Source organism: Cnephaeus nilssonii, assembly GCF_951640355.1.
Source record: "Cnephaeus nilssonii genome assembly, chromosome: 6".
Lineage (NCBI taxonomy): Eukaryota > Metazoa > Chordata > Mammalia > Chiroptera > Vespertilionidae > Cnephaeus > Cnephaeus nilssonii.
In genome coordinates this window covers 94,746,444-94,758,448 of record NC_137077.1, presented here as the reverse complement: position 1 = coordinate 94,758,448, position 12,005 = coordinate 94,746,444, and the positions used below count along the sequence as shown (strand labels likewise).

General features: G+C 34.8%; 1 protein-coding gene across 5 annotated transcripts in view; it reads right to left on the bottom strand.

Annotated features, from left to right (window-relative positions):
• The window catches only part of CDK8 (cyclin dependent kinase 8), a 161,803-nt gene that overhangs the window by 7,823 nt on the left and 141,975 nt on the right, over nt 1-12,005 (bottom strand). For 3 of the 5 annotated variants that reach the window (XM_079773471.1, XM_079773470.1, XM_079773474.1), the window contains 3 exons: nt 5,640-5,783; nt 3,046-3,115; nt 2,182-2,254 (listed from right to left, as the gene is read on the bottom strand). In XM_079773471.1, the coding sequence (XP_079629597.1) occupies nt 2,182-2,254; nt 3,046-3,115; nt 5,640-5,783 (287 nt within the window). The remainder of the gene's footprint in view (nt 1-2,181; nt 2,255-3,045; nt 3,116-5,639; nt 5,784-12,005) is intronic. The other 2 variants (XM_079773472.1, XM_079773473.1) reach the window with 2 other exon arrangements.

The window sequence follows — 12,005 nt, the reverse complement described above, 5'->3', positions numbered from 1 at the left end:
GGCCTTCCTTCCCCTGGCTGCCAGCACCGCCTTTGCTCTGGCCGGAGTCGCCTTTTTGATCAGGCCCAGAGCCGCCTTTCCACCTTCGCACGCTGCCCAGAGACCCGGAGCAGTGTGGAATGCCTGCATCGTCACCATGGCGATGACGCAAGCGTCCCGCCCCGCCCCCAGCTGCTTGGTGCATTGTATGCAAATTAACCCACTATCTTTGTTGGGTTAATTTGCATACTCACTCCTGATTGGCTGGTGGGCATCGCAAAGGTACGGTCAAATTTGCATCTTACTCTTTTATTAGTGTAAATAGAATCACCCCTGGAGCACCTCTTAAAACAGACTGCTAGACCCTACTCCCAGAGCTCCTTTTGGTCTACCTGAGCAGGAGCCCAAAGTTCTGTGTTTTCAACAAGTTTCCAGACTATTCTAATGCTACTATTCTAATGCTACATTTTGAAAACCAAGGAACTAATAGACATATTGAGCCTTAGACATGGGAGGTGACACAATTAAAGGACAGGACAAAACATATTTTAAAATGCTTGGGATGGTGATATTTAAATTTAATTTTAGTAATCTGATATTTTAATGAAAGCACAATTTTATTTTTAGAGTTGAAAAGGAAAGCATGGATTTGCTATTTAAAATACTCAACAACGGTTTTAATGGGAGTTATAGCTGAGCTTTCAGATGGGTGCACTCAAGACAGATCATTCTAGTTAAAACAAGCAAAGAAGCTGCAAAGGAGATTTATCTCTAGAATTTCAGCAGTAATGGTAGTGCAAGTCATTTCAGACTACACTGAGTAGCAGTGAATTGGGGGGGAGGGTGGAAGAGTAATTCCCCAAAATCATGACTATTGATCTATCACTATTATTATTCTGTAGAATAAATAAGTTCATACTTTTGAAGGATCTAACTTACCTTCTAATTAGGGTCCTGTTGTAAGTACATTACAATAAACATTATTTGGATAATAATATATTGTGTTAATATAACATGTCGAACGCTGCTTTTTAAATTGCTGATATATGACTAGGTAAAAAATAAGTAGAAGATACAGAAGTAGAAACAGTAGAAGGAGAAGGAAAGTAGAAACAGAAGAAATGTTTTCCAAGTGGCCTAGGCTATAATAAGGGAAAGTTTAATCCTTTCAAAGTAAAAAAATTCCCATTTAATAAACTCATTTAAAAATATTGGGAATAGCCCGGCTGGCGTGGCTCAGTGGTTGAGCATTGACTTATGAACGAGGAGGTCATGGTTCAATTCCTGGTCAGGGCACATGCCTGGGTTGTAGACTCATTCTCCAGTGTGGAGTATGCAGGAAGCAGACAATCAATGGTTCTCTCTCATCATTGATGTTTCTATCTTTCTCTCCCTCTCCCTTTCTCTTTGAAATCAATAAAAATATATTTTAAAAAAATATTGGGAATAAAGGAGTAAAAGGATTTAAGCAAAGCAAAATATAAACTGATTCTTCAGATTCCCCCTTTTATGGCATATAGCTTTTTTTTAAAAAAAAAAAACACATAAAGTGAAAAACCATTTTTAATTTTTATGGCATAAAAAATTTGAAATATTTTAAATTTAAGTTGGCAATAGTTGAATAAAACCACATCATAAATTATCTTGATAGTACATGGATTAATTCAGTTTCCAGGTCATCATTTTTCCATTATACACTGATAAATACTTCATCTCTCATACTCTTCCAGAAAAAGCAATTAATACATACAATTACTGAAGGACTTCTAACACCCAAGTTTATAAGAGGTATTTTGGGAGTTAAAAATTTTGTGAACAGTTTTTTCAAAGAGTTGAAATACAAAATAATTTATAAAAAAATATTTCTGAATGGTGGGGTTATTTTCTTCTTGATTCTTCTCTGAAATTTTTAAATAACTGATGAAACCTAGTAAAGTAATTTTTTAAATGTTCTTGATAGACTTGTGGTTGTATAACGACTATCTTGAGAAAATCTAATCTAACCATGTCAAATCATGCTATGAGTTTGGACAAATATTTTTATGTCTTTACTAGTATTTATTAACAGGATCTCCACATTTACTGTTCAAGTACTCTAAATGTGCTGAGTAACTATATAAACTGACCCAATAAAGCCTTAGAATGGGCTAATCAATTAGGGGAGAAAAACACATTGTATTAGTACTGTTTGCTAAAGCTTACCAAGTGGAATGCTTTACTATCTGGTTTAACTTTATGTTTTTCCATATACTTGATAAGGCTACAGTTGGTATACCTGAAAGAGAAATACTATGAGATATCTATATTAAATTTGAGGTTAATTTTACATTGGCTGAAGTTTTTCCACACAGAATTCTTTTCATCATAATCAATATAGAGTATACATTGAAAATGGTATAATCAGAATAAAGAGTGGCATTAAGTCAATTTTATACTTCACTGAATATTCACACTGGTCACTTTTGAATGGATACCATTGATTACATGCAAGATAATTTCATTAATAATATATAATGAATAGTTTTCACATGCATGTTATCTCAAAAATTATCTTAAATAACACATGGATCAAAAGTTTAACTCAGCCTTAAATAAATAAAAAGAAAAAAATTTGTTACAAGTCTATATACTGCCCTCTTCCAATCCCCTGATCTTGCATTGTAAATAAATGAAATATTCCTTCTTTTCTATTAAAACTTGCTTAAAATTACCCAACCTAGATGAGTAGGCAAGTGGCTATTTGCAAGGCTTATTTATTTCAGTCTCTTACTGCCTAGAATTACTTTCTACCAATGCTTCCAGAAAGTAATGAATATGAAAAAAAATTTTTTTTTCTCATATCCAAATCAGCTGCTAATATTAGATATTCACCTTTCTTATATCATTTAAACATCTTAAGAAATGATGATGGTCATAATGTAAAAAATATATACTAGAGTAAATATATAAAATTATTTATTAGACTAATATTATGTTGCATATTCTATTATGTTGAGTATTCAATCTTCTGCTGAGTACTCTGGAAAGGCAAAACTCAACAAAAGGTCTATTTTCTTTCCAACTTACGTATTTCTTCTGAAATCTTTCATTAATGTTGAATGTTCAGGCATCTTTTTTATATCTTCCCAATCTTTATCTGTGAAATACATTGATAAAATTTTATGTTGTCTAGGTTCCTAGTCTCAAGAACTTCAATAAAAGTCATCTCAGTTTCATTACTTTTCCTATACTTTTAACCTCCATGAAAGCACAGACTTCAAATAAATGGTCAGCTACAGTAAATATCTTGTCTTGCACTGTATATACAACTCTACCTTGTATAGAATTAGACCTTACTATCTTTCTTTTTAATGCCTAATTTCTACGTATTTGACTATGTTTATGTTACCTAAATTTCTATAACTAGAGGGTAATGTTACAAATAAATATTTTTATTATTAATTCTATTTCTCTTTGTAAAATCAATATTTTTCTTTTTTTTACCAAATTTCTTTGTTAAATCAGTAATCAATCTCTTCAATAATAAATGTAATGTCTTCCCCTCAGCAGCTTTAAGGTACCCTTCTTTTTATATGGACCTCCTTATTGTCACCTTATTAAATACATTGCTTTTACATCAGCATTCTATGTAAGCAGTAATAATTACTTGAAATAGAATAGAGTAGGATATAACTAGTACATTAATTAGCTGTTGGCTTTGGCTAGTTTCAATAACATAACAAAAACAATCCCAGCTACTAATATATTAGGTAGAAAATGTCTCAGTTAGTTTTGCTGGCATTAGAGTTATTCAAACAACACATGCTAAATAGCTTGTTTTCTCCATCATTATCAATGGACTTTTACTTTGATAAAGTAAAAGAGAGTCTATAGATTCACAGCACTATAACGGTAGCTGAACAGCACCATTAGCTTTTAAATGGCCTTTAGAGGTTTGAGTTTCTTTCAATTTACTTGTAAAAATATTTGCTACCTTCCTCCACAGATATCACATATTTTAAAGTAAACTAAATATGTATTTTAAGCTCCTAAGTGGAATTTTCTCAACTATTTTCTAACTTTAATTTCTCTATTTTGTAAATTTCTCAAGCTAGAAATCTTGAGATAATCTTTTCCCTTTTCCCTCAATGATACACTTGCTATTAAAATGATACATTTGTCCCTTATTCTCCTTCCTTATTATCACTTTATACCTGGAGTACTGTTATAGGCAAGCAGCTAGTTTCCCTGACTAAAGTTACTTGTTTTTCATTGATTTTTATAAACCACTGCCATTCTAATATCTTTTTAAAATGTAACAGAAACCATACTCCAAGTTCTCAAAATTTTATCATGGAGTCTCACTCTTTAGCATAGCAAATCTAAATTCTGCTGCCTGTTCTTCAAGTTCCTTATAAGCTGAGCCTATCCTAACTGTTGAACCACACATAAAGAATCATCCCCTAAAAAGGCCTTTCCCACTTCCACCCCGTCTTAAGCCACGTTCCTTTCTCTGGTGGACCCATTCAGAAGTGGGAAGCAAAGGCCACTCTTCTCCATCTACTCAAACCATACATATTCTTGAAACAGTCTACTTAGATCAGTAAAATGTAAGCTTGAAGAGGGCAAGAATCATATCTAAGTCAACAATATTTTATATTTAACACAGTGCCTGGCACATGGCAGGTACTCAGTAAATACTCAGTGAATAAATGAAATTCCCATCACAACAAAGCAGTCGTTGTAGAATTGTTAACCAATTTTGGAGAAAGGCAGTTTCTGTGTAGTTATTCTGCATTTACTGATAATTAACATCCTTCTAAAGGAATGTGAAATTATAAACTCCCAGATATATGTGTATTAGTCTTGAGATATAGTGACCTGAGAAAAAATTCCAATAAACAATTTCCAATAAGTACTCCACTATCAAAAATTATAAAGGTGCTTTAAACAAATTTTCATTATTCTGGACCACTGGGCAGTTTTTAGTGACTTATTGAATATCATTCTGTGGTATAACAAAGGAATGGGATACAGCTGGAGAGATCTAATGCCCATGATGAGACACCTAAACACCTTTCTCCCTGCCGCAAATCAGTGCAAGCAAGGTTGTTGGAATGCTCGACTTTCACCTACATTCTGACTGTTCTAATACAACATTTAAAAGAATGTTCTTATTGACAAAGATTATAGAGAAAAAATGCTACTATTCAATACAATGTGATTCTGTACTGTGCCCTAAATAAAAATCAGGTTCAAAATTTATATTCAAGTGCCAAGTAATTAATGGCAGCATAATATGTGCTGCCAGACAAAAGTGCATACTTACTGAATTTTATTTGCAGTTCCCACTGGTAAGAACTAAAGGCACCTTTTAAATACAGATACTGCAAATATTTTATCATTTCAAATATTAAACAACAAAACAAAACAGAACAACAAAAAAAAAAAAAAACACAAAAATACACCTGCAAGTTTAAGTTCAGGAAACCCATAAATATTTTTATGCTAAAACGTGAACTCCACAAATTTTGCTATTTCTATGGATCTTTGATTAAGACAAGTCATAAATATAAAGAATCAAGTAAGAGTAGCTTTTATCAGCTAAAAATATACACCTTTCCAATGATGATACCTAAGTTCAAACAACAGTGATTTAAAAACAAAAACATAATGTGTACCTGCAGGGAATCCCATTACATTGAATATTCTGTCCAGCTGGTCATGGTGATAAGGATTACTAGTTTTGATGTCCTCTTGTCGACAGTGAAATATTGGTTCTGACGTTAGTAGTTCTGCAAATATACACCCTATAGCCCAAATATCTTTAAAATAAAAAGACAAAAAAAAAAAAAAAAAGAAAAGGAAAAATAAAAGGAAAGGAAAAAAGAAAAAGAAAGGAGGAAAATAAAGTGGTTCTTTCCAAAAGAAAATGCATTTTTATTTTGGTGGGGAGTGTTTTTCTTTCCTTTCTTTCCCTAATAAGTCATATTAATTCCAAAGCAATTATAATGATAAATACCACAGAATATGGTTTGTAAATATAGATTCCCATTCCACCCACCCCAATTTTTCATTCCCTGTTATACCTCCACCCCACCCACTGGCTTCATTCCAAGTTTAAATCAATTTATTAGCTACATTTTGGGTGAGTTTTAAATGCTTCAAACATTACTTTATTTATGAAATACATACAAAGCTACATATGGAGCATGGGAACCACAAACAAACAAAACTAAACAAAAAATAAATAAACCAAAAACCCAAACAGCCCCTGAAATGGGGCATACTTGCCAAAAATAATCAGTACAATTTTTTGTGGTAAAAAATATTTTTTTCTTTAGCTTGTTTAATTTGTAAAGTCTAATAATTATGCTCCCATGTTAACACTATTTAGCAAGGTGTGATTACAACAAGAAAAAGACAGCGACTGAACACAAATATTCTAATGAAACAGTATTTCTACTTGAAGAGTTTTTCATTCAAAGTGTTTCTTTTTTTTTTTCATAGAAATGTAGGTTTATTTCGATAGAGACATGGTGAATACAAAGGGCTAAAATAAGTGAGTAATCATTAAAATAATAGAACATTTTAATAAAAATTAATATTTTTTTTTAAAAATTGATTGATATTTTAATCAATAAAGAAAAATATATCAAAGTTTTTCTTTAGAATATAACAAGTGTAAGGTGATTTTGCAAGGTCAAGTATTTAATAGGAACAAAAAAAAGGGGGGTAAAATACTACCTTTAAATGGGTACAAAAGCTATAACTTCATAAAAATTACTTATAAAAGCCAGGTAAATGGATTTCTCTGTACACAACAAATTCCCTTCATTTGCATTATGATACAAACTAACTTTCATTCATATTACATTTTTACTCAATAGAAAGATCTATATACCAATTTAGAATTTGAAGCTGAAAGCAACAAATCCCTAAAATGACAATGTTAACTTCTTCACATAGCAGATACTCAGCCAGTGGTTTTTGAATGATTTAACCAATACAACTATAGTGGGGTAAAAATGACTTTTATTAAAACTGATTGTTCACCTATGTTATTAGCTGTCACTTAAATGGAAAAATGAGAGAAAAAATTTAATTTATAAATAACAGAATTCTTAAACTCCAAAACTGAAATGTAGATATTTAATTTAAAATAAAATGATTATATTTACATTTCAGAGTAACAAGTTAATCATCTATTTACTTAAATATATACACCCTCACTACCAGCAAGAGATTTTTAAAAATGACATTATTTACTTATCCGTTTTACCCTACATTAGAGAACCAAGTCTAGCCAATACCACCGTACGAAGAAGTCTCATCAGGAAATATAAACCAAGCTCTTTCATTTTTAGTAAATATAGATTCCCATTCCACCCACCAGTGTCAGAAAGTGAAATGGGAAAATTAGGGAGTCTGTGATTAATTCTTTTTACCCTTTGATAATCTTAATCAAATAAAAGATAGGCAAGCTAAGCAGGATCACAAAAAGGGCTGAAAGGTCAGCTTGCATGTTTAAAACTCTACTCATAGCACCTAAAAGACAATGTAACAAATCCTTCTGGTTAGCTAGGCAAAACTCTAAAGAAGAAAATAAAATATGTAAAGAAAGATGAGAGATGAGTAAAGGATCTAAGCATCCCTAAAGTACACCAATTTTACAATAAAAAAATCAGGAAAGTAAGAATAAATAGTTTATTGAACCTTGCTTAACCTCACCCTAATAACCTCTTTCTTTATATCTCTTCTTTTATTTTTCACTTTTATCAATTTCACCAACTTTCTTTCCTTCAAAATTCTGATGCAGACATGAATCATGAATTTGAGTTTGCTGACCTGGCTATTATTTCAGACAAATTCTAACATTTTAAATAGTCTCTCCTTCCATCATGCCTATTTTGTCACACTTTACCAAATTCATGGCAAAGTCCTTTCCTATTCACCTACCTGCTTACCTCCTTCTAGAAAGATTTCCCTTTAAATTAAAAACATATAAGTTATATCTACTTCTCAAAATCTGTGATGCTCATGTATAGCTATTGAACTAACCAGGCAAAGTAGACCCAAATGGGGAGAGAAAAAGATTTGTTAAATAATGTTTTAATCAGGAGGAAGGGAAGATGGCTGCCAACGGGAAGGCAGACTGTAAGAAAGTGTGTGAGTGAGAGAAGAAAGGGAGAGTGTGTGGTCGCACGGGGAGTGTTTGTTGGTGAGTTGGGGGACAGCTAAACTCCAGGAGACTGTGGGGGATGGCCGGACAGGGTTCCCCTGACGGGGCTGCCCCCACTGCTGCTGGGTTCCCTCCCGAAGTGACCCGCTCTGACACGGAGACCGCGCCATCTTGAAGGGGAAAGTGGATGTTATCAGAAGCCTGAAAATCTATAACTACGGCACCCAGCGAACAGCTGCACACCCGAGGACACCAGTTCCCAAGTGGCACGAGCACGCGGATTCAGAGGAGCTCTGCACGCCCTCACGAAAGGTCAGATTTCGCCTGGGAGAAGGTGAGGTCTGTGGTGCGGGCAGGAGAGAGAAACACTCACTGCGGGGGCTGGAGGACCTGGGGAAGTCTGCGACCAGAAAAATCCACAGCCTTTGGGGCTGGCGTGATTCGCGAATGTGGAAGGGAGTCCACAGAGCTGCTAACAGAAGGGAACTCTAAAAAGCAACCCATAGCTGAACTGGGCGCAGAAGGACAGCCTAGAGATTTTGGGGGGGGGGGGGGTGGGTGCCGGCTGCTTGGACCCAAGGGGAAAGGAGACTGCGCAGATTTGCGCACAGCGCTGGGGTTTGCACGCTTGCTCTGGCTCTTTTCTCTCTCTCACTCTCTCTTTTTTTTTTTTTTTTTTGGATCCTTGCTTCTGATTGCTGAGCCCAGTTCATAGGATCACCCAATTGGGGACACTCTAGGAGACAGCAGGGGAAAGTTGTTTTTGTGGAACCTGGGGATAAGAGCGGGGAGTGGCGATCAGAGAACCAGCTCTGGGGAGGCCCTTTTCACAAACCGATATTAAGTGCCACGGGCAAAACAAAATCTAAGCACTAGCTAGAGAGGACCTATAGACCCGGAGGTCAATCCAGAAACACTGCCACCCAGGGGTTGAATCACAAATTGACTCTTGTGTAAACACAAATAAAGGAGTATAAGAAATAAAAATGTACTGCCTGCTTGAAAATCAGGACTGTGGCCTACAACACTGAGGAGCAGTGGAACGCAGGGAACTTCAATACTGTCCTGACAAAGAAACAGGCATGCCAAACAGAACAGTAGAGGAAGTGAATGACCTTCACTACTGCACATTTTTATTTATTTTTTCATCTTTTACTTAAGAAACTAAATTTTTTTTCTTTTTTCCTCACTTGATTTTACCTTTTTAATTATTACATTTTTATTTTCAATCAGTATTATTACTACTACTATTTTACCTTTTTAAAAAAAGTGTCATTTTATTTTATCTTTATTTTACTTTGGGATTAGTGTTCTATATTCTATTTTCATCTTTCCTTTAGCACCATTTTACTCTATCTTTATGCCAACACTCTTTTCCTCACTTTTCCCCTTTTGTTGTCCTGTTTCTCTTACCCTATTCCTGTTTTAGATTTCCCCTATTTCTTCTTTTTACCCCGTTAAAATTTCACCCTACTTAAATATCTAATTTCCAATTCCCTGCTCCAAGTCCATACACACCTCTCTCTTCTCTTTCTTCACTATCCAAAAAATATTTTCCCTCTCTGTCCTTTTGTTGTTGTTTGCTTAATTGTTGATTATATCAGTTTTCTTATGCTTGTTTGTCAGAGTGTTTTGCTTTTGCTTTTTGTTATTTTTTGTTTTGTTTTTTGCTTCTGTTTTCCCTCACCTCGCTTGATATTAGTTGTTGTTTGTAGTTTGCATTCATATCTAGGTATTTGTTGCTGGAATTTGTTGGGATTAGTGGCTGTTCTACTGGAGTTTTCTCCCCATATAAATAGTTTTTTCCCCTCTTCTTTCTTATTCTCTTTCTTTTCTCTCTTAGTTGTTTTTCCTTTTCCCAATTTCATTTTTGCACTCCTTTTTTTTCTCTTCTTCTTTCTTTCTTATCCTCTAATTCGCCTTTCTCTGGTGGTCACCTTTATTTGGGGTTATTAATATCATGAATACATTTGTGTTCAGTGCCTTGTGCGTTGTGCCTTGTTGTGTTGTATTTTGTGCCTTTAAATCAACGCAGGAGAGAGAGAACTACATAACGAGACACCCGGAGAAGAGAGATCATGGGGAGACAAAGAAACAGCCTGCATATGAAAGAAAAGCAGGCATCACCAGAAAAGGAAGTAAACGAAATGGAGGCAAGCAACCTGTCAGAGAAAGAATTCAGAGAAATGGTCCTAAGGTGGCTGAAAAGAATGGAAGACAAATTCAACAATATGTGTAAGAACCAAGAGAAATGAAGAAGAACCAAGAAGAAACGAAAAATGACATCGCTGCTATGAAGAACTCAATAGAAAGCATCAATAGTAGACTAGAAGAAGCAGAGGACCGCATCAATGAGCTAGAAGACAAGGTAGGAAAAAATACCCAAGTAGAGTAGCTTCTAGAAAAAAAAATTAAAAAGCAGGAGGAGAGCCTATGGGAACTTTGGGACAACACAAAACAAAACAACATCCGAATAATAGGGGTGCCAGAAGGAGAGGAAACTGAGCAAGGAATAGAAAACCTGTTTGAAGAAATAATGACAGAAAACTTCCCAGATATAGGGAAGAAAAAACCCATACAAATCCAAGAAGCTCACAGAGTACCAAGCAAAATGAACCCCAAAAGACCGAAGCCAAGGCACATTATAATTAAACTGGCAAACACCAACGACAAAGTAAGAATCTTAAAAGCGGCCAGAGAGAAACAGAAAGTTACCTACAAAGGATCCCCCATCAGACTAGCGACTGATTTCTCAACAGAAACACATCAGGCCAGAAGGGAATGGAAAGAAATATACAAAGTCATGCAAAGTAAAGGTCTGAATCCAAGAATACTATACCCAGAAAGGCTATCAATCAAAATGGAGGGTTAAATCAGGAGCTTCACAGACAAAAAAGGACTAAGGCAGTTTATTACCACCAAACCAGCAATGCAAGAAATGCTAAAGAGTCTGCTGTAAAAAGAAGAAATAGGCAGCGAAGAAGGAACACAGGGGTAAAGAATGAAAATGGCGACAAACAAGTACCTATCAACAATAACTTTAAATGTAAATGGATTAAATGCCCCAATCAAAAGATATAGGGTAACGGGTTGGATAAGAAAACATGACCCATATATCTGCTGTCTACAAGAAACCCACCTCGGAAAAAAGATGCACACAGACTGAGGGTGAAGGGATGGAAAAAGGTTTTTCAGGTGAATGGAAATGAATAAAAAGCTAGGGTACCAATACTTCTATCTGACAAATTAGATCTCAAAGTGAAGGACATAAAAAGATATAAGGAAGGCCACTTCATAATACTAAAGGGAGCAATCTAACAAGAAGAAATGACTCTAGTAAACATATATGCACCCAATACAGGAGCACCCAAATACATAAAAAAAAAACTCCTGGAGGATATCAAGGGCGAGATTGACAGCAATACAATCATAGTAGGGGGCTTTAATACCCCACTATCACCATTGGACAAATCCTCTAAACAAAAAATCAGCAAAGAAACAACAATCCTAAATGACTCACTAGACCAGATGGAATTAATTGACATCTTCAGAACATTTCACCCCAAAGACACAGAATATACATTCTTCCCAAGTGCACATGGGTCATTTTCAAAGATAGATCATATACTGGGTCACAGGCAAAGTCTCTTCAAATTCAAAAAGATAGAAATTATATCAAGCATCTTCTCAGACACAATGGCATAAAACTGGAAATCAACTACAATAAAAACAATCCAAAAAAATCAAACACATGGAGACTAAACAGCATGCTATTAAACAAGGACTGGGTCACCAGAGAGATTAAGGAAGAAATAAAAAACATCATGGCAATAAACGACAATGAAAACACAACAATCAAAAATCT